The 23,658-nt window shown below is 37.9% G+C and overlaps 1 protein-coding gene across 8 annotated transcripts in view; it reads left to right on the forward strand.

Annotated features, from left to right (window-relative positions):
- The window catches only part of LOC108044687 (5'-AMP-activated protein kinase subunit gamma-1), a 65,283-nt gene that overhangs the window by 36,722 nt on the left and 4,903 nt on the right, over positions 1-23,658 (forward strand). For 4 of the 8 annotated variants that reach the window (XM_044458408.1, XM_044458405.1, XM_044458406.1 and 1 more), the window contains exons 7-9: positions 573-609; positions 18,323-18,456; positions 23,370-23,418. In XM_044458408.1, coding sequence (XP_044314343.1) covers positions 573-609; positions 18,323-18,456; positions 23,370-23,418 — 220 coding nt within the window. Of the gene's footprint in view, positions 1-51; positions 238-572; positions 610-3,632; positions 3,779-14,979; positions 15,013-16,617; positions 17,251-17,565; positions 18,206-18,322; positions 18,457-20,777; positions 21,924-23,369; positions 23,419-23,658 lie in introns of those variants that run through there. The other 4 variants (XM_017123763.2, XM_017123762.2, XM_017123765.2 and 1 more) reach the window with 4 other exon arrangements.

Genomic DNA, 23,658 nt, shown 5'->3' on the forward strand with positions numbered 1-23,658 from the left:
ATATGAATCACCTGAGGTGATAAATAAATAAATATATAAAAACACATATAATAAAACTGTGACAATATGTCTGCGGTGAAACGTTGGATATATCGGCACACTCACTCGAGCAGTTCTGCCACGCCCACCTCACCCGGCCCCCCGCCCGTCTCGCCCACCACTAAAACGCGACGGGGGCGTAGCCACTCCCTCGATGTTCAATCCCTACCAGGAATTCGGGCCATGATGGTCAATAATGTAAGAATTATAGATAACGATTAATAGCCATATTTTAAAATAACTGTATTAGTAAGATTATAACTGTTATTAAATAGCCTTAATTTAGATTTAGCAATAGATAATATAAATAATTTTTGTGAAATAATTTAAGCATTATCTGAATGCTTCTAATAAGCATTTTTATGTTTTTGTTTAACTTAAGATAATATTTGCAGAGTTTTAAAATTAAATTAAATTTGTTGGAAGTTCTCCGAGTATTACGAAATATATATTTTTTTTTTAAGTTTAACTATTACGATCCATGATAAATAGACTATATATGTATATTGATCTTATTTCTTTTTTATTTACAGCGCGCGGCGGCGCATCAACAACAGTTGGCTGTACAAAGTGAGTACCATTTACATACAATAAATAATTAACTTAAGAATAGTATTAGAACAGCAAGTACCAGGTTGCAAACTCAAAAATTAAACATTTACAAAACTGATAAACAAATTTAATTTGAACGTTCCACAGCAAAGAGACAAAGTCAAATTAACCTTGACTTTGAAAACAACGCAAAACCGAACAAACCTTAAACTGCGAAAAGTAAAAACAAAACAGATAAACGAATAAAATTCAGCAGCGGCAGCTTAAGCGGAGTTGTAGCTAGCAAAACGTTTTACATATGTAAATGCCAAATGCTAAAATTGTTTAACACTTTTATTTGTTATTCATTTCGATTGGAACACCGCAACAAGATCGGACGTAGAAGCATGTCCAAAATAAATAAACAAGACGCCGGAAAGTACTAAATTCGATTGCGTGGGTGTGGGAACATCTGTCGTTGTGGAATATTTTTGCTTTTCATTGATAGTCCCGCATTAAGTGGCAGCATAACACTAAATTAGATGGGTAATTTAATCAAATTATTAAAAAAAAATTAAACCCGATAATTTTAAAGAAATTTTGGTGAAGAAAAAGATACAATATTCCTCGAATTTTCAGTGATATTTACAAAAACACAAAAATTCATTCATTTTTTTTTTTACACCTAAGTTTGAAAACGGCTATACATAATAACAACAGAATAAATAAAACCAGAGAATGCGTTGAAGCAATTTCCCATTTTCAAACATTATGTACAAATATATCATTTTATAACCAACACGAATAGAAAGACAAAAACAAAATGATTAAATGCGATCACCGTAGTAGAGCCCCAAAAATATTGTTCCAGTGCAGTGTGCGAGCGAGAGAGCCAACTAACTGTTGCTGGGATGTGTTTACCCTTTAGCTGACCTTGAAAGTTTTCGTGTACAGACTGCACTTTTGTTGCTGTTGTTCCTTACGCCAAGCTGCAGTTTCAATGTCGGGCAAAAAAGCAAAAGTAAGAAAAAGCAAACAGGCTCTCTTCCTAGTGTTGAAACTTCAGCTATTTTGTAGGACTATTAAACGTCAGCAGACTAACTTAAACAGATTTAAGTACAAAACATTTTCATTATTATCTAGAAATGCTTCCTTGGCCAATTGCAGAAATAAAAGGGGTCTTTGGGTTAATAAATCTATGTATGGCAGCCAAAACCAAATTAATTTTGAAATTTTAAATAATCAAAAAAAAACTTTTGAACACCTATTTTTACAAAACCTACATTAAGTCCTACTCCTGTCCTACGATTTTCTATATTTTATCGGTTTGATAACATAATATCAAGTTTAAATTTCAATACTAATTTTACATACATTATCAAAATGTGATGCTGATGTTCAAGTAATTATATTTATTTTAATGGATCATAAATTGGTTTTTCAAACCGCTTTTTAGCTTTTTTAAGATTGGCTTGGAAACATTTTGGAAGCGAGAGTTGGCAACACTGCTTCTTTCCCTCTTTGATGCATTTTTATTTGGTTTTTTTTTTGGCCTTTTGTTTATCATGTATTTTGCTTTACCATGACGTAATACAATTGAATAAGATGGAAGAGTCTGAGAGCAAGAGAGAAATAGAGTACGATAGGATAGGATGCCGGGCTTAGAAAGCACACAACTTGGAGATTTTTTGCAACCCACAAACAAATCTCAAGCGGCATTGATGTTGAAGGCAGGCCAGACAGTGACAATATTGTGTGGGCTTGTTTTATGTTATTTAATTTTTTTAATGGCTGTGAGATAACACAATTAACCTTTTTTTCTCGAGCCAATAGCATAAAAACATCGACTGCGCAGCTATAAAACCAGAACAGACTAGGTGTCTGCAGACAGAGCGAGTGACACAGTGAAAGAGAGAGATGCCCTGGGGCTTGGGGGTGGGTGAGGGCGAGGGGGACAACACCACCCATGCTAAGGGCGAAATATTTGGACTGTTGTTGGTCTTTTCGGCCTACGTGCGTTATGGCACGCATAGCTAGAATCGACCAAATGAGCATTAGAATTGATAGAACGAACAAAACGAACGAAAAAACAAAATAATCACAATAAAGGCAATGTAAATGTTAATGCCATGTAAGACAACAACAAGGCAATAACAGTACAGTGGGACTTGTCTACCTTACACCTTTGGTTACTTCTAACATCAAATAAAATGGCTTGTTTTGCAAAAAGAGGCGTAACATCAATCATCGAAGAGTCAGAACTAATACAAAACCATTTGGCCCTCAGCTGGAAATACGGATTCCAAATTAAAAACTACAAAAGTGCATTTCAATTTCTTAAGAGAATATTTTAGGGATTCCTAATTTAAAATTATTGCCTTTAAAGGTAGTTCGATCTACAGAACTGGTATTGTAATTTTACATTTTTTGGTCTTAATTGGCATATTATGTTTATCGTCAAGGTGAATGAATCAATATCTTAAATCTACCTTTTACCACAAATGGTGTTTCCAGTTATAGAAGCAGGAATTTAATTGTCATTTATTTGCGTGGAATTGGCAGATATTTCGAGTTGCAAAAGATGAAAAGATTTTTTTTTAAATAAAGGTTTTTTATAGTTTGAGGTAAATAGTGGTTTGAGTTATAGACGTGGGACTGTAATTCCATATTCCGTTGTTGGGCAACCAAGAGAGCGACGGCGGAGAGAGTTCCAGAAATGGATTGAAAAACAGAAAGTGGTTTAAAGTTGGCTCACCCGATCAGCTGACGGCATGCCACGCCCCAAAAGGCCCTAGACAAGGCCCTAATCAACTTGTAGTCGGTTATCTATATCTATGCACAGTTGTTGGGTTACCTTTTATTTTTTGGTTAGCTCAACGTTTTGCTTTGCTCGCTTGATTTTTTGTTGTGCTCACCGTTTTCTCGCGTTTTGTGTAATATATAAAACAGAGAGGCGCGCACTCACGCACACACCCTCGGACCGCCTTGCCGGTTTTACACACAGATACGAAAGTACATAGATACAGATATAGACCGAGTGCGAACCACATGGGCGGCGGACCGCATTCAGTTCGATTTCAACTGCCGGCAGAGTCGGATGCTCAGCCACGTGAATTTCGACTAGTGACTTTTGTGAATTGTGCATTACTTAATTAATACCTTTACCGAAAACTCGCCCGTCGCTCGAACAGAGGAAAATATTTAAACGGTTGGCAGACGTGGGGAATTATTATTAATTTTTAAGAAGCGAAAACATAATTAGTTTCAAACAAAGAAAACTGGATTTTCGACAGCTCACAAATATTTTCAACCTAACGACTATAAATATGCATGAGCGGCCAATTTATGGTCAAAATCAAACAATAAAATCACCGCGAAGTCAGCTGAATGTGCGTGGAGAAGACATTTCGATTCTCGAATAAACATTTTCAATCGGGAGAAAACTTCGATAAGAAAATATGAAATATTTAGAGCGATAATTAATGCAAGTGATGATATAAAAAATGCAGATTAACTTAATGCCCAAATAAACAAGTTGATAAACCATCTCGCTTAATTAACAAGATAATACAAAAATTACAAAAATCACGAGCACAGAACGAAATTCGAAACGATGCGAGAAACATTTGCATAAGTTAAAATTGAATTAAAAAAACCAAGGCCGTGTAATTGCCATAAAAATTGAAAAGATGAAAAAATTTTTAAGCCGCTTAAAGCAACAGGGAAAAATAGGCATGCCATGTGACTGAGTTTTAAAAATAAAATAGATTGAAATACCGAAAAACAGTGGGTGAGGAAAGTGTGACAACACATTTGTGAAAGGCGAAAGAAAATAATTTTTCTGTTTAAAGTGCTTTAAATAAAACCGAGTCCTTTTCAAAAGGTTTTAAACCATTATGATAAAAGATTAAACAATTGGTTTTTAAAGACAAGTTGTTAATAAAAATGTTTAATTACTGATGGGATCTTGTTGAGAAATTTGTTTCTAAATTGCTCTAGCGAACCGTTCTCTTACCGGCCAATATTTTTCAGTTCTCCTAGAATTCATTTGATTTAAATTTTTGTTTTCTTGTCGCACAAGTTTTTGGTTCTTTCCCTTTCGCTGAAGTTTATTTTAAATAACTGAAAAGAGGGAATGATGGGATTTGATTTATAGCCAAGAGGCGCCAATCGGCTGCTGTTTTGCTATTGTGACGTAAGCGGAGGATGATATTTTGATGAGCCGGAAAAAAAAACAGTTTTGTGACTGTTTCTGTGCGGTGTTGCGGGGTTTGTTTTGCATAATAAACCATAATTAAAATTGGATAAAGTCAAATGATCTGAAAACGGGCTCTGCAGGTGTTTGCTTGATCTTTTCTCCCTTCTTTCGCATTTCTTTTCTGCCAGGTTTCTTGGAGATGTTTATAAATATACCAAAAGTTATTTTTATGGTCAATAATTAAATTCGAATGCAAGGCCAATAAATTCATAAAAATAAAAGTTTATTTTTGGATTGACTCGGATGCGATCACAGATGTGCACCCGGATTTCCCGCGATAAGCGCTAACCCACATACTTATAGTTGGGGGCTTGATAACCTCACAAAGCCACTGAGCTTTCCACAATCACTCTCAATAGCGAAACGGCAATTGAAATCCACTTGGAATAGGTCAGTTTCAGATTCGGTTTCCTTCAAAACCCATTTATGAGACATAAACAATCTTTTTGTTGAGATATTAGTTCGGGCGAGGGGTAAACAAATAGAGAATACACACCACAAAGAAATAATTCGCGCACATGTTGGCATCGCAATACCGAAATACTTTGAATGAATCTGTTTTGCATTTAATCCAATCAAAATTTATACACGGCATCAAATGTTTTGCAAGTGTTCAGACCCTTTTTTTATGGTTTTTGTTTACGCGCAGGCCTCCATAAATGAAATTTAATTTCGGGCAGCCGGCTCAAAACGAGATAAACAACAACAGCATGTGCGAAGCTTCTCTTTTCGCTCAAAGTTCTGGAAAAAAAAAGGGAGAACATCATCGGCCGAAAACGAAGAAATGAAAACACGGCAAAGAAGAAATTGCGCAGCAAAATTGTTCCCGCTTCGCTTTATTTTTGTTTTTTCCCCTTGTGTTTTTTTTTTTTTTTTTTGGTTTTGGACAACCACCACTTGAGAAAAAAAGAGAACATTTCGCACTCTCCGGGAGAAAGAGAGATAATAATGGAATTTTTCTTGATTTTTTTTTTTTGATTTCTGCGTGCGACGCAAAAGCCTCCAAACAAGACCAGCCTTCAGGCTAACTTTGAGATACATTTTGTTCTCCTTTTTTCCCTAGATTTATGCGAATAATGTTTGAGACTCGGGGGAGTTGAGGTGCTAAGAGCTTTGTCAAAGCCTAGTAGTGCAAAGGGGAAAACAGAATATCGATGTAAACACACTCAGTGGGTCGTAAAAGTTTTACGATCATGTAATCTCAGCAGTATATGGTTGGAATTATCTGTAATTCACTTTTAGAGGGGTTTTTCAAGAGATTGCTTATTCGTAAACATGAATTATTTCACTTTCTCTTAAATGTCCTCCAAATGCAGAGACCTTAAACAGTGCCAATATTTTGATTTATTCAAGAAAAAAAATTTTTAAAGCCATATCTTTCACAATTTTTTGGAAGAACTTTGAATCATCTTTTGGCACTACCTAATGGAATTGGCTATCATGAACATAGAATAACCAATATCGGAACGTCGTAAATTGAGCTATATTCATAATAACAAATTCTCGCTTATTAACTTAATGTTTCTACATATGCAAATTTAGTTTATAGAAAAATTTCCGAAAAATTTAGTTATTAAAAACAAACAAGATTTTTATATTTTCAACTGCGTAGAATGCAAAAAAGATTGCAATTGATGGCGGCATTGATATATATTCTATATCTGCTCACAACCGGCTTCAAAAATAAACTAACACAATTTTATTAAACTTTCATTGTTTATTATGAAATAGGATGTTTATTTTCAGTGGACTAGTTCAGTGAACTCATAGAAATTTTCGTCTTTATAATCCAGATGCATCTTTTAGATATTTTCAAAAACATTTTTTTCCTCAACAATCATTACCGAACTTTTTCCATGCCGCTTTCCCAATAGAAACCGAAATCTTTAAAATACATTTTTCCGATTCGTACTTGTCGATTAGATCCCAACTTTAGTAGCTTGTTTTGGATGTTTGTTGTTTGCTTTTGTGCTGGGGGGTCGCCTGAGAATTAGGTCAAGACGAGGAACTTACTTTAAACGGCAATTAAATTTCTGTTTATTTCGCATTTGTTTGCTGTTTTCCAAACTGTTTAATTATAATCTCAACCCGCAACAACATAAATATTTCATATTGCCTCCCTGTCTGATGATCGTTGTGTCTTATTGTTGTTCATGCTGTGTTGCCTTAATTACAACACGTTGCGATTGCAGTTGACTGCTCTTGTTGTTGCCGCATAAATTTTATAGTGCACTTAGCATACAGGGTGTCCGCGAATTTCTGACATTGAACTTGGGATACTTAGTTGCTATTTTTATTTTAAATTGAATAGGAGAACTGCGTAATAACAAATTAAGGAAAATAAAATGGTTATATTAAAATATAAATGTCAAGGAACTTCTCAATTTCAGTTTATTTATTTAAAGCGACTGTATGTTTTCGTATGATAATCTTTGACATCCTCCTTAAGTTACTTAGAACATTGCAAATGGCGTAAATTTGTGCAATTAACTTTTCCTCTTAATTGTTTAAAGCCGCTCCTATTTCACCATTAGTCGGACTAAGTATTCTTGGTAATTCGAGGACATTTCTCTCCGTTAATTGCGTTCACGCCAGCGGACTTAATGAGATCCCCAGGCGGTCTCCTCTTGGACGTCGTCTTGGACTCGTTGCCGTTTCCCTGGCCAGCTTGTTAAGTCCCGCGGAACGACCTCTGCCACTCCGTTGGATGCCGCCCGTCATCCCCAGACCACGCCCCTGAATAAATATATATATATTCCAGCTCATACACACACGAGGCAACGATTGTCCTTGAACTGTTTTCTGTCACTTAATCCTGTATCATATGGACAATAAAGGCATCTGCGTAGCTTTGGACCATCGAAGCGCCACATTATCAAGAAAACGAGCTGAACGTGCAGCTTGTGACGTGTACAGTGGGAACTAAAAAAGAAGGTCGGACGAAGGTTTAAAAACTAATGTGGTTTATTTTAAAGAGCCGATTTTGGAGCTAAATTAAAAGTGTTGGTATAGTGCCATTCGAAAATCACACAATAAATGTAAAAGCTTTCTAAATTAGACTTACAAATCTTTAAAATCTGGATAATGAATTAGGGCTTATAAATCCAGAGAAATTTTGCACTTACTAATTAACATTAACAATTTCATTACGAACATCCAGATTTACACATTATTAAAAAAAAAAGATAATGAAATCTCCCATACTTTAAAGTGAAACGCCCTAAAACGTGACTTATTCTTGATTTTTGCTCCTTTTCTTTGTTGGCTGTTTGCGAGCTGCTAATTTTAAATACAAATTTCCAATGCAATTTACGGTTTTTAGCACGCAGCTCTTTATTGTGATTTATATGAGGGTTACGTATAGATTTGAATATAGATGTGTGGATATGTATTTATTTATATATAAATCAAATACGAGAGTGGTTAAAAGTCAAACACACCCACTTTAAAAGCCGATAATTAGCATGCACGATTGACTATCCACAATGGTTGCTTACTATATTTATTCCCCGATAAGATCAGAAAAAGGAGTGACCTTGACTGACAGTCCAGAATGAGGGGACAAATCAAACAGCTTTCGATTGCCATCGAGATATGTACATCAGTTGGTCAACAAATGTTCAAATTCGCGTCGCACTCAAGTGGGTAAACAACTTGCAGTACCGCGTCCTCGTATTATTCCCCCGTCCAAAATGTATCTTATGCACACAGAATATGTGGAATATAGTTTATATTTACCCAGTGCACACACTAGGTTTTTATATATCGCCACTATACAGAAATCGTACGTTCGGTGTGCAGCCAAGACTTTGCTTCACCCGTTGATAACAAAACAAGAATAACAATTCAACTGTTTGTTCATCGTTTGCCCCGCTAGATATGCACACACTCGAATGGATATATCTATATAAATGAAAATGAATATATATAGGTACACACGTACGATATCCAAGTGTACTTTCGTACAGTCAACAAATTAATTCGTTGTAAGATCTGTTGAGAACCTGTGAGCAATTAATAATGTTTTCCTGAGGAGGCTTTGCGGGAAGAGAGGATGGTAATTGTTAATTTAGCTAATTGTGCATTTTTTATGTTTTTCGCATGCGGAAGTTGTAAAACTGTGTTTGTTTTGAGAAATCAAGGTTCAGCGAATTGACAAGAGTATTAAAAATTTGTAGGACTATTAAAAAAAGACCCTGCTATTTCTATAGAATGTATATCTGACATTTATAAAGTCCAGCTATTTTTAATATACCGCGCAGGAAACACACCCACCTGCATTAATTTATGCCTTTTATGCTTTCCATTTGAATCCCCCCCCCACTACAAATGGCGTGCGTGGAAAGCATTTTCCTGGCCGCCAGGCAGGCTTTTCATTATGCTTGGCACTAACATTTCCATTTCTCATTCACTGTCCTGACAACTGTCTGTCCATTCTCCCCTTACTTATTTTGTATTATTCTTGCCATTGTCCTTGGATGAGTGGAATAATGCGCTGTAATCTTCGTTGTTTTCTAGACTTCTGTAATCGTTATACCGCATCTTGGCCTGATGCCAAAAGTTAAGTTCAATAGCTTAAGCAGACACGCCTTAAAGCCACAAAATAGGCTCGTAAAATCTAATTAGCACCATCGCACAACCTGCCAAAATACGATCCCGAGACTCGTGCTCACTCATTTGCATGATTTTCCAAGCCCACATACAATTTCCATTGACGTCAGCACGTGGGAGCTAATAAATAACACATTGTCAAGGACGGAGAAGAGTGAAGGGGACAGGGAAGGTAAAAGGTCTGAAAAGATAAAACCCTTAGAACCCGACATTCCCATCAGCTTGCTTAGTAATGATTACACTTAATAATTGCCTAGTGATAGGCAAACTTTTTGTCTTACATTGTTGAAAAGACAAAGAAAAAGTGATTATATAATATGGAAGCACCCCTTTTGACAGTTTTGTGGTGAAAAAAGTAATAATTATAATGATCATTAAATTAAATATATTTTGTAGATAATTTAACTACTTTTCGAGTAGGAAATACAATTTATTTTTATCAATTTCTATTAATAATTGGTTTTTCATCTTTTAAAAGTTTTTTACCTTGTCTTGTGAAGACCGCTTAAGTATGTAATTTACCCGTAGGCTAGAGACTTTCCCAACCTATTCTCTATTGCTAGCCCGAATTATTTTCCTTTTCCTTTTCTACTTCTTTTCTTGTCATTTCTGCTTCCACTTTCGTGACTTGTTTTGATAAATAGCCTACTTGTGACGTCAGCAGCAGCGTCGATAGAAGAACATTATTTGCTTTCGGGCGCGTGAATCTCATTTGTTATGGTCCCTTGAAAGCCCAAGAAATCACAAAAGAAGAAAGTATACGTGGAGATAACGAAATATTATATATAAAGAGTTCGGAAAACAGTCTATATCTACAAACACTTACATATATGCCAGACATTCGTTGAGCGACGTTCAATGCCAGCGTTTGGCTAAAGATCGGCAGATAATATAGATTCAATTGCGCGGAAAACCCGAGTCGAGCCCCTGTCGTTGGCCCCTTTCCACTTTCCATTTGCTGAGAGGGCTACTTCACCGGTTGGTTATGCAAAGAACTGCAAATGTGAATCAGATGTCAGATGTCCGACTCCATTAGAACAGTAAACAAAAAGCTGAAAAAACAACACAGTGCACTCATTAATTGAATTCCAGTTTCAGTGAGTGTACACTGGAAAAATATCGAAATGTCATGGACCAGAAAATTCATTTATTCTCTAAAAATTTATCACGTATTTTAATAAAATTTATATTTATTTAAAATATTTTTTATCTTAATTCTTGAATATTTTTTAAAACCTTAGTAAGTCAAAGAGCTTGTCTGGCATGCTTTACCATTTAATAAAGACAGCTATACAAATATTTTCTTTTAATAGTTTTTCAATTTGTTCCACTATATAAAATCATTCTCCTGACGTTTGAAATCTTTTGTTCTGAACCATCATATTTTTGGTTTTGTTTAAAAACAAAACATTTGATCTCAATTCGCAAAATAATTAATTCTTCTGTGCATTAATTCTTTCTGTGTCTGAGTAGGAGTGTGTGCCCTTGTGTGTGAGCTGCACTTGTTGCTGCGAGAAAATCTTGACTGCCGGCTCATTTCATTTGCAAATTTCACCGGCTGCGACCGATTGCACACAGCAAACACGGGCCACTGGGGAAGCTCCACATGCCCACCTATCCGTATGACCACGTCCCTACAATATATACTATATATTAAATCGTTATATAAGCCAAACGCGTGAGTCGAGTCAACGTTGAATCGCCACTGGAAGTCGAGTCATCCACAGAGGGCGTCAAAGGTCTTCTCCGCCCGGCGATGTTTATTCTTTGTCTTGGTTTTTCCTACTTTTTTGTGGTCGACTATATGGAGCTTCTTATGCGCGAAGGCTTGTGAAATTTAGTAGAATGACTCACGAAAATGTAGATCGCAATGTGGGGTGTTCGAATTTAAATTATGCGCAAAGTTTCGTCTATTAACTTTTTGCGGATTAGAAGTGAATTAATTATTCGTCATACGAGTCATTGATTCTGTATGTAGTTTTTAATGAGATGTACAAAAACGGTAACAAACTACTCGTTTAATAAACTATTCATTGAATTGTATTTCTTTGTATGATCAAAACAGATTATAATATAATAATTTTATCATGATTCATTAGCATTTTTATACCCTTGCAGAGGGTATTATAATTTGGGCAAAAGTGTGCAACGCAGTGAAGGAGACATCTCCGACCCTATAAAGTATATATATTCTTGATCAGGATCACCTCCTGAGTTGATATAGCCATGTCCGTCTGTCCGTCTGTCTGTTTCTACGCAAACTAGTCTCTCAGTTTTAAAGCTATCGAGTTCAAACTTTGCACACACCCTTCTTTCCTTTGCACGCAGAATATATGTCAGAACGGCCGGGATGGGCCGACTATATCCTATAGCTGCCATATAACTGATTGATCGGAAATGCCATAATTTTGGTGTTTGTATAGTTAGGAAGCTGGGATTTTCTATGGCTTTTATATTTGGCCAATCGGTCCGACCTACCAAATTTCATAAGGATCGGCCGACTATATCCTATAGCTGCCATATAACTGATTGATCGGATATGCCATAACTTTGGTGTTTGTAAAGTTAGGAGGCTGGAATATTTTATAAGTATTAAGAATGCATCATATGAATAATTTTGGAGAATATAATATACAGAGTATTCTGCAAGGGTATATCAACTTCGGCTCCGCCCGAAGTTAGCTTTCCTTTCTTGTTTTAAAATGAAAATATGTACATATATGATTTGAAAATGCAAATAATTTATTATCTTCCTTTTTATACTATGTAATTAGGTGATATATTAAATGTCCCCATAGTTAATTTTGAAATTGATTTCGTGGAACAAATTATTATAGTATTAATTGTATAATCAAACAATATAAGCAATCTACATACATAGCAATAAACAACTTAAGTTAGTTTAATCGTCAAATTGATATTCGAATAAATCTGTGCTGAGGTATAGGTTCCCATTTTCTACTGTTCAGCCGTCTGTCAGCGAAATGCAAACCTAGTCAGACATTTGAACTAAGTGCGCTGCCAAAATCGCATTAGCCAAGAAAAAAACATGTAATTGAAGGACATTTTGTATTATATTCGGCGAGATGCAGCGGAAAATTCCCAGTCCCCAAGGCTCCGTTTCTTTTCCCGACCCAAAACTAATTACCGGATGGCAAATGCGTGCAAAGTTCTGTTAGACGTGCGGGTGCGAATGACTGCGCTTCCGGTTGTAGTCGTTGTAAGCGTATAGGTATACATGCGTTCATTGCATTTGTTTAATTGCACGGCTCTAATGATGCGGAAAAGGCAACAAAAAAAATGGCGGAGATAGGGGTAAACATGGCCCGCCCACAAAAACGTGGATGCACACATGCAACACATCATTCGCACAAGTAATTCGTGAGTAGAAATAAGTGACATTTTTATGGGTTTGTTCTTGGAAATAAATGGGGGGGTCTGAAAATGCAAGGACATCTGTCAGGGGTTTTGTGTTTGTAAAAGTTTAACGCTAAGTCAAGAATTTTCCCCCCGCCAAGAGTTCAAAGTTTTCAACCAAGGTCGTGACCCGAGTGCATTCCGGCCAAGGATTTATTTATGGCCAAAGGGTAAATTGAAGAACAGTTGACAAAGTCAGTGGGTTCAGCGACTCGTTCGAAGGTTGCTGCGTGTCACAGTTCTATTCATTTTAAGGTGACAAGTGGCCGAAGTGAAACAGAAATGAATCGATTAGGTTGATAATTGTCAGTTACTTAAGTGGCACTTTACTTTGATAGCGAAGTGGCTTCAAGCTATTAAGGAAATGAAAAAGTAATGAACAAAGAATAAAATGGTTCAAATAGTAAATATAGTGATTGAAAGCCATAGTAGAACTTAATAAAAATCAATGTTAGCATTGAGTCTGCTTACAGTTTTCTCATGATCTTAAAACGGCTAGAAAGCTGTACTTTCATTCTAAAATCAGACGTACAAATTTCAAGAACTTTGCCCTTAAAACTGTTATATCATCAACCGCTCGCATTTGGAATGCCTCCTCCCGTCCCCTTCCCCACTTCACTCCGTGGGCAAGTTCAAATATTTGCCCTGAAATCTCCGTTCCACCCGGTTCTCCTGTTTGGAGCTGAATCATCGGGTTATCTGTTTTCAACGCAAACAGAAGTCAGCACAAAATCAAGCCCAAGTTAAAGCCAAATGCGAAATTGGAGGAGGCTAAAAACAAAAATAAGAAACAAGTAAAAAAGAGCAGCTTAAATCGCACACCTTAGCACATCCGTCAGAATGTTCACCACATGACCAGTGCATGACGATAAAGAGGGGAATCGGGGGAATACTCGATACTTATTTACACATATCCAATATCCAATCACGTTCAAGGTAAATGATGACCGAATTTCGTACAAAGTTACAGTCTTAACTGCGATTGCAATACCAAAATAAAAATAAAGAGGTAAAAAACGTTGAATTGTTTACCTTTACTCAGGGTACTAAATATAAATTACGCATACGCCCCATGGGAGGTTAAACATTTTGTTTGCACCTTTTTGGCCTGTATTTATTTTTGCTTGTCAATCATATCAATTCTGCCATAAGTTAAACGCAAACAAAAACACACAGCTCTTATCAGCCGAAAATATTCCCGTAGTATTGTATTTCCTTATCGCCGAAGCTTGTCTAGTGGGGGTCTGCCTGATAATTTAACATTTCAATATTTTGCGCTCCCTAATCAGAGTTCTTTTGCGTACACACTTGACCTAAATGCGCAATTCTTGAGACCTATAGACTTTTGGAACCTACTGTATACTACATAATCGAATACCAGTGGGGTAATCATTATTTCTTTCAGGGGGGTATAAGTTCTAGAGCAGATTTCCAATAAATTAAGTTAAATTGTGCTTTCTTGATTGTTGTTTATTTGTTAAAATAAGCAGAATGAAGAATCTGAAGAGTATTTTAAATATCGCCTCCGAACCCCCTGTCTACACCATTGACGTAGATATATGTATACGTAGTATTATGTACCATCTATATACTTTCACTTTCTTCGCACGCATGCGTCATAAAGGAAAAGGAAAGTTTGAAAGGGAGTTGACCCTAGCCCAACATTTTTTTCACATCATATTCGTCATATCACGTTTCAAAATATTGCATACTTAGAAGGGCATTTTAATCCTTATGGCAAAAATGCGCTGTTAATGGTTTTTTCTTGGCACTTAAAAACCAAGAAGGAATAGCCCGGAGAATTCTTTCGCTTTTCAGTGATTTATGGATGACAAAATATATATGTGTATGCCCTTGAAATGCCCCCAACTAATTCAGATGGTAATTCAGCCATATTTGCTAATGGATTACACATGCTCGAGTGTTAGATGCACTGAAGTGAAGGGAAATGGTTCAATTCATGCTTTCACTCTCACTTTTTGCTTTTATGTACTTAGATTTCAAGGACGCCCCAAAACCCCCCTGTTAACGTTAACAGTGCTGTTAAGTAGCAGCCTCTCTCTTTTTCTGTTTCGCTGCCAGCACGTGCACCGTTTGTTCTTTTCATTCTCATTCTTCTTTGGGGCTTGTAGCCGAGCGGTTGTGTGCGTAATAGTGTACGTGTGTTTCAGTGCGTGGGCGGCCGGTCGTATAAATATATATATAAACATATACATATATCTTTACATATACATATATGTTTACATATAGATTTTTGCATTATTTATACAAATTTGATTGGCGCTAAATAAGTTGTCGACTTAACCTCAATTGAACCGCTGTTCTTTTCGATTACTTTGTTCTACGGCTGTCAACGTAAATTTTGTTAAATATGACAAAAAATGGTGAAACATTTCCCTGAAAGCCACTTAAAAAAGTTAATCAATAATTTTCAACGCTCTGCCTTTCAATATTCCACATTTCTCATTTGTTTTTATCAATGCGCCTTCTCCTCTTTCTTCATTTGAAATCGCTGGCCGTTGTTATTGTTGCGCTGATAATAAAAATAGAATTTAACTTTATTTTTCTGTGCTTTGCTTTGGCTCGCTTCTTAAAAGCCCCGCCTCCTTTACTCCCTCCTTCAAACCTCTATCTCGCTCTGCTTCGTTTGTTGTTTGTTTTTACACACAGCGATAAAGATAAAGGCCGTTTATTTAAATCAAGCATACGATTTGAGTGCTTATGTGTGTGTTTAAAGTGAACGATTTATAAAGCGCTTTTCTCGAACAGATGCCATTCGTATTTATTGCATTATAAAATAATTTAATTACCCAAGAGGGGTTGACAGCCAGACAAAAACCGCAAGTGCGGCAGGCCTGGAAAGAGAGCAGCCTAGAACCAAGAGAGATCGGTATTAATCAATCCAGCCGAACAATGTGTCATTGGTGTTGTGAAAATCAAAATCTTTTCGGATACTTCAATTCCAGTACTTTTTAAAAGTTTTTTTTTTACATTTCTTTTCAAAGTATTCCTTTGAGGAAAGAGTTTTTGAAGTGCCCATCGTTGATCCTTAAATTTGAATGTATCTTTAAACTCAATATATATCGTGTTTATTGACAAACTTAAAAATCGTTTTAACTGACTAAATTGAGATATTTTGTATGGTCTCGTGGCATTGAACTTTGAAACTTTTGTCGCCTGGGTCGCTGAACCCACCTAGAAAAACGACCCTGAGTGTAGGTTGCAGTGCGTACAGGCAACGCAAGTGTCGCAAACGTTTTCTGAGGCAATCGTTTCGATCGATTAGGCATTTATTTATTTACTCAAGCAACAGCTTCGCAACGATGACAACTAGGCAGCGAATTAAATGAATTGAAATAAATGAAAATAAAGCAATGCGCGCATTGACTCCGCCTTGCTGTTGCTTTTGTGGGTGGTGTGGTGAACTTGATCAAGTGCATTCATTCAGTCAATATTTTTTTGCTGGCGGCTGCAAACGTTTTTTTTTTTTTTTTGTCGAATACAGCCAATTATGTAGACACAAAAAGTGTTTAAAAATGGTAAAAATAAACAAACGGGTCGTGGCAAACATAAGACAACAGAAAGAACCAATAAAACGCGGTGATGTGTGCAGCTTTGACTTAATTTCAGTGCGTTCAACCTAGGAGTGAGCGAGATGGAGTGAGGGCGATGCAGAGCAAAAGCTCTCGAACAAGTGCATAGATAGTGGGCGCAAAACAGTGCAAGAGAGTGATGTTTTGTGTTGTGATTTTTATTTACAGCTGAAGGATTATTATGTGACTTTTACAAGGCGAGACAGAGAGGGCAAAAACGGATCACAGTGTTTTCTTTAACCAAATTGACAAGTGCGACAACAATAACAACTGTTTTACACTGCGTTGCAAAAGTGTAACAAAATCTAGAACTAAAGGACAACAACAAAATTGACAACAGAGTGAAATAACGGCCTAGAAATGCATGGAATAACGCACCTGTACCGCCAGCATGCCGTGGAAAAACAGCTGAGCGGCGGCGAGAGTTGGTCCCGACAAATTTATCCGGGTTACGGCAGCAGTGCCGATGCCTCCTCGCAGGGCAGTCGCCTTTACAGTGTTGACTCCTCCAGCAGCTCCAGCTCCAATTCCAACAACTCTGGAGGCGGAGGAGGCGGAACTGCTGGTGGTGAAAACCTGGGCGGAGTCACCGGAAGCGCCTATGCCCAGTGGCAGAGCGAACGCCACTCGCTGCCACAGGCAGTGCCTGATGCCTCAAGGTCATTGGCCAACCACCATTACAGGAACTCGCCCACCCACCATGCCCACCACCAGCAGCAGCCCACCAGCGGCAGTCTCAAGCGGACGCCCTCCTCGAAGCGCAGCTTCTTGGAACGATCTCACAGTCCGGCAATCTATGGCGTGAGTAAAAAGATAAATGACAGAATGCAAACCGATATAAAATACAGATACAGTTCTACTTAAAGCTAGGAACCTGTAAAACAGAAGAGATATTTTTTTAAGAACTTATGTGATAAAGTTATTGAAAATTCCCCAAAAAATGAATATATTTATTGGCAGCAGATGAACTTTCAAACAAGATCTGAAAATTCTTTATAGGGTTACAAATTGTATCTTTAATTTGGTTTATTCAGTTTGCTTTGGTTCTGAATCGGTTTGCATCTCTGAAAGCGAATCCAGGAAAAAGTTAATCCTAACTAAAATACAACCTTGCAGAGCATGCGTCGTAGTGCAGGTCCAGATTTCGGCTCTCCACCACCCACAGCGCCAGTGGGTGGTGGCGGCTACTTTCCCCACGATCTCGATGACATTTATGAAAGCCAGGGGGACCATCAGTATTTCACACACACGGGTGCCAGTGGACAGCAGCAGCAGCGGCCCACAGCCATCTCGATCTTTCATCGCGTGAGTGCCGCCCACACTTCGTTGGATGATTATACCTTGGCTGGGGAATCCTCGCGCCAATCGATGAACAGTACGGACAGCGGAACCAGCAACGGACCCTTCAGTCGCCAACGATTCGACAATTCTTCTTTTGCCAAGAGTATCAGCATCGACGAGCAGGAGCAGCACTCGCCCCACAAGGAAGGACACAGCAAGCATGGCAAGCACCACCATCATCACCATCACCACCATTCAATCCACGAGCTGGTCAAGCATTTTGGCAAGAAGATGCACCTTTGGCCAAGGAAGCACCATGATGCCCAGAGCGTTTGCACCTCGCCGCAAAACGATCCGCAGGAGAACTTCCGCACCAGATCCAAGAGTTTGGACGTCAACACGCTCAGCCGCCCCAATCGCATTCTGGATGATTGCGGCGCCACCTACAAGATATTCGACCGCATAGTTAAAGAAGGTAAAGGGTTTTGGGGCTTTTAACTTTTAACTGGTACTTGCTGTTCTTTAATGTGTAGTCAAATTATTGGAAGTCTTATTTTGACACAATATACTTATGGCTAATTTAACTCTTCAGGTGCTCATATGCGTCGTGCCTCAGCGGATTTGGAAAAACGACGTGCTTCAGTGGGCGCTGCCGGTCGAGGGCTGCGAGGCGATGGTACCTTAGATCCACACCATGCAGCCATCCTCTTCAGAGACTCCAGAGGGGTAAGTTTCCAACTTGTTTAAGAATAAGAATAGACAAAAAACATTTTCAAGACATAGATCATAAATATTGGATCTAATCGATCTAAAAGTAAAATTTTTATTGTACGGTTTTCTTATTTTACATTAGTCCAGAAACTTTTATTTAGTCTGTCTGAGAAATCGAAAAGTCAACAAAAGTTATCTTCCTAGTTTGCATAATAACCATATACAAACGATGAATATATTTTGCGCGTCGACTTATTTAAGGAGTTATCTCTCCAACTATACGTAATTATATATAATCTTGCATATGATATCTCGCAAGTTCCCTTTTCTTTTTTGTATTCTGCTTTTTCTTATCACCTTAAAAGACAATCTGGTCAACTCTCTGATTTGAAGCTATTAATAGCTAAATATACACATTTATTCCTTCCCCCTTTTTCTGTTAGACTTTTATTGTTTGACTCCCCTTTCTTGTTTACCTCATCCAGTTCACTTCACCTTGACATTTGTGATTGCCTCGGTTACCTATTTAGAAATGCGTTTTCAGTTTGCTTATATATTTCCCCAAGGTCATGTGCATTCAAGAATTTTCTTCTTTGGCTTGCCACTTTTGAAACCTAAGTACTTCTACTGCATTTTTGCTTCTTTAAAACTCGAAATAATCCCTAAGATTATTTTATTTTTCATTGCATACTTTGAGGTTTACAGCTGTTTTATCTTGTATGTAGATTACATGTAGAGTACCACTGGGCGTATTAACTGTATATATTACGTATACGTAATGATTCCGCATTAATAATGATTAGATTTGCAGAGATCCATGATTACATATATAGTATAACCGATATTGGCACACCTTCTTGATAGCTGATTTGTTTCACTTTGTCATCGAGTTAGGATTAGTTAAAGAATCGCCTTTCCCTCCGGGTTTCGCCCACACCCATGTAAAGAGCAAGGTCGCTTAATCGGCCTAATGGTCACTATAAATATACTGTTATTTTATTGTTAGAGTCTGTTGTTATTGTTTATGAAAACTGGTTTATATCAATAGATGAAATCATGTGTCAATAATTTTTGTACGATTGCATATGCTTGAAAATTCTTTGTAAATTCTTTCTTACTTTTCTGTATCTGACGTCAGCGGCTTGGGCTTTCACCGTAGAATTCTTTTTACCATTGCTTTGTTATTGGTATATGCCCGCTAATGATGATGATTAATTAGCCAAGTACTCTTCACATGTCAGACTTCTTAGTTATTCTCTCTCCCGGTCTCGCTCATTCTTTTTGGGAAGGCCCCAATCTTGCAGTACCGTTTGTTTTACTTATCGCCCAAACAAAACAACAAATGTACACAGAAGCTCTGCTCTTTGCTTTTGCAACGCGTATTTGGCTCTGAGTCACTTGACTTCAATTGAGTGGTTTCGCATTGAGTCGAGTACTTGTAGCGCTTCCTCTTTTTCGCCTGCAATGGCCTTCTTGAGCTTTTAGCTTGTAGGTGCAAGTGGCCCTCTCTTTTCACATATGTACATATGTATGTTCCTTTGTTGCTCCCTTGTTTGCTTTAACCATTAAACGATTAAGACGAAAAGGAAATAAAAGACCGCCTTTCGTTTAATACCCTCTTTAATCCGGTTAACTAGGTATTAATGCTTATTCGGTCAGTTTGTCGGCTCTCTCGAAGAATCCCCACAGAGAGCCAGCGAAAAGATAAGCAAAGCAAACAAGGTGTAAGAAGTGAACCGTTGGACAAATAAAAAGTTTATTTTTGATGCAGCTAACCCAGTTTATTTATTGCACTTAAAAATAATATGGAGACGATTCCATAATATACAAAAAAACTAATTATTTTCAATACACTGAGAAAAATGGTTTTAAAACAAAATACATTTTTAGGGAAAACAGAAACTTTTTGTTCTTAAAATACAGGACTGGGATTATTAAAAGTTTAATGGCTTTCCTGTTAATTAAGTAAGTTCAACATTAATGAAAGACTTATTGTTTTTATCTGAACAAAGTATTTGAAAGAAAAAATAACAATTAAAGCGTTTAAAAAAAAGATGAACAGTTCTTGTTCATGTTAATACATCAATTTTAAAATATTGGTACCCCAATTTTATTCAAGTGTAAAAGAATTCTAGAGTGTTGTAGCTTCGTTACATTTACATTGCGGCCCGTCGCGTGTGTTCTTGTATTTGCTTAAGCTTTAGCACTCTCGCGCATTTTTTTCGCTCTCCTAGGCCAGCTCTCTCGCTTCCTCTCGTTCGCTCTTTGTTGTCGGGCGATCATGTGTGGGGGTTCATTTGGCGCTCGCGAAACTCTTAACCACTGGCGTTTTTTTAACCAGTTTAAGTTTACATTTGCGTGAGCGCAGACGTGTCCGGAAAACGAGACAAACGCGGTCGGAACGGAAGCAGAGCGAAGTGAAACGGAACGGAACACGGCCGTATAATCGGGGATCCAACAGTGTGGTGTCGTCATTTTTTTCGGCTCTTGATAAATCCGTTTGTCAGTGTTTACTCTCCGAGTGCGGGATTTTCATGTATCGCCGCCGCTATTCCGCCTTCGAGTCAAGCACTCCCCGAGTGGGTGTGCTACCCTCTCCGCCACCCCAACATGCAATCGTCCCGAAAACGCCACCCAAATTGAGCGTACACTTTGACCCAAATTTGCCCAAAGACAACGATAGCAACAACAACCTCTGCAGTGAAAATGCAATTGCAAAAATCGGTCGAAAGGCGCGATCGCTGAGCAATTCGCCGCTGTATCATCGCAAGAAGCGGTATGGCCATCTGCCGTCGCTAATGTCGAATAACGGGCCGACGGCCAGCAGCAACTATCAACTGTTGAATAGTGCAAATCTGCGAGATCTCGTCGACGGCCAACGCCACTCACAGCACGTAAGCAGGCGCGATGACAACAACAGCAGTAGCCAAAGCCAAAGCCAAAGCCAAAAACAAAGCCACATTAGCCAAACCAACCAAAGCATCCCAAGCGGCAAAAGCAAGGTAAAAGATGGCAAAAAGCTAAAGGCAACTTTAACGGCGGCCATGTCATCGTCACTGCTGCGACGCAAGGCGCACAGCAATCACAGTCAACAGCAGAAAATGCAGCAGCAACAGCAACAAGAGCTGCAGCAGCAGCAACAACAACAAGAGCTGCAGCAACAGCAACAACAACAAGAGCTGCAGCAACAGCAACAACTGCAGCAACAACAACAACTGAGAAACAAAAGAAGCACAATTGCAAATGCTGCTCGCCATTCGCTGGGTCATTCACCCTCTGCCGCCGCCGTTGCTGCAGTGCAGCAGACGCTCGTCTACGAGCGGCGACGCGTCAGCAGCGCCCACTCCTCCCCCTCCCCACGCCACCACTCGCCGGTGCACCATTGCCTGCTGATGCGACGGCGCAGCGACTACAGCGTCGAGCAGATCGAGCAATGGAAACGCCAGCAGCAATTGTTGCCACGATCCGGACGCAAGATTAGCGTAAGTGCACGGCAAGAAAAATTGATGCAATACGTGTAACAGATTAATGGTTTAGCATTAGATTTTTAATAAGTGATGTAGAAACTCGGAAATCTGTTTTTGCAAACATTTCAATTTGTTATTCATTATTAAAACAAAGGTGTTTAAATGTAACCGTAGTTCATATAAAAACCTTTTTAACATCTAGTTTTTTTTTAGGGCGGAAAATGCATTAAAAACAAAGGAAAGCCCATCAAGTGTGTTTTGTATTGCCGTAATGTCGAAGCTTTGAGGGGGAAGCTTTTCCGCTGCTTGAATGCGCCTAAATTCACTAAAATATATATTTAGAAAAAATGAGGGTCAGCATTACAATGCACATATAAAAAACCTTATGGTCGGGATACCAACATCGGATATCTTCTATAGTAATACAACGATAAATCAACAGGTGTTAGGGACAGTTTTTGTATGCCAATTATAATTTCGTGGATACATATTGTATTAAAACGTACGAGAAATATAAAAATCTTACTATCTTAATTTATCGAGAATGCATTTCCGGGCCTGGTTGTATTTTATTTCAGTGTACACTTTTCTTGACCCCATTTTTTACTACAAGAGAGCAGAACGGGAGGCAAAAAGAGCGATTGCGAGTATATGCGTTTAGGCTAAACCAAAATTGGCTTGTACTCGAATGCGAGCGTAATTTTTCAATTGCCGTATCTGATATGGGGCAATTGCCCACTCTCCGCCCCCCCCGCGACCCTTCTCTCGCTAATGTGTCATAATTCCACAATTGCACATTTCAATGTTAATTCAAAGCTACTCGGACGAGCGAGCATACACCTCACCTCACCCCTTACCGTCCTGCTAATAAATATTTCATTGGCGCTGGAATTGTTTTTGCTTCTTGGGATTTTATCTGTGATTTCGCTTGTTTATTAACAGATAACGTATATGAGAACTATATCAGCGCAATTTGAACTATTGTTTACGAAGCGTTCCCTTATTGTTTACTTTTGTTATGGTATTCCTCACATTTTATAGTCCTGAAAAAGCTCCAATCATTGTGACCCACATATAAATTCAGAATTGCGAATAATATCCGAAGGGTGTGAAGAAAGCGTTTAAGAAGCGTAATTTATGGGAAACAGAGGTGAAAATAATACTACGTCTGAAATAACTTGCATAACGCTCTACGTATGTACATTTTACGACTTTTCAAGTTAGCTCGTTTATTTCATTAATGATAGTTCACATTGCCTTATGTCGTTAACAGCTATAAATTAAGTTTTATCGTTTCGAAAGTAAATAGACGAGGCATCAGAAAACTTGTTTTCAAAAGCTTATAATATTTCCCTACCTTGTTAAAGTAATTAATTTAATAGACCTTAAGTAATTTGAAATTACTTTTCACCTTATTTAAGATTCATGATTTTAATCAATCATTTCTTTGTTTCATTCCAGTTACCGGTTGCCGATCCGTTCCTAGAAAAAGTAAATTTATCGGACTTTGGTAAGTTTTCAAACAGCCCTCTCATTCTGCACCCATGTCCCGTCCTCTACCTGCCTCCTCTTCGGGACAAACAGAAATGTTTAATTAAAATAAATTAACAAACACACTTGGCATTCAATCAACAGTCGGCCTCTGAGGATTTTCTTTAGGCACACGACGCCATCAGCAGAATAGAATAAAACCTACATATATTTATAAAAAAAGGTCAAAGAATAAGAAAAGTTATGGACTCGAAGTCAT

Source organism: Drosophila rhopaloa, unplaced genomic scaffold (genome assembly GCF_018152115.1).
Source record: "Drosophila rhopaloa isolate 14029-0021.01 unplaced genomic scaffold, ASM1815211v1 contig_167, whole genome shotgun sequence".
Lineage (NCBI taxonomy): Eukaryota > Metazoa > Arthropoda > Insecta > Diptera > Drosophilidae > Drosophila > Drosophila rhopaloa.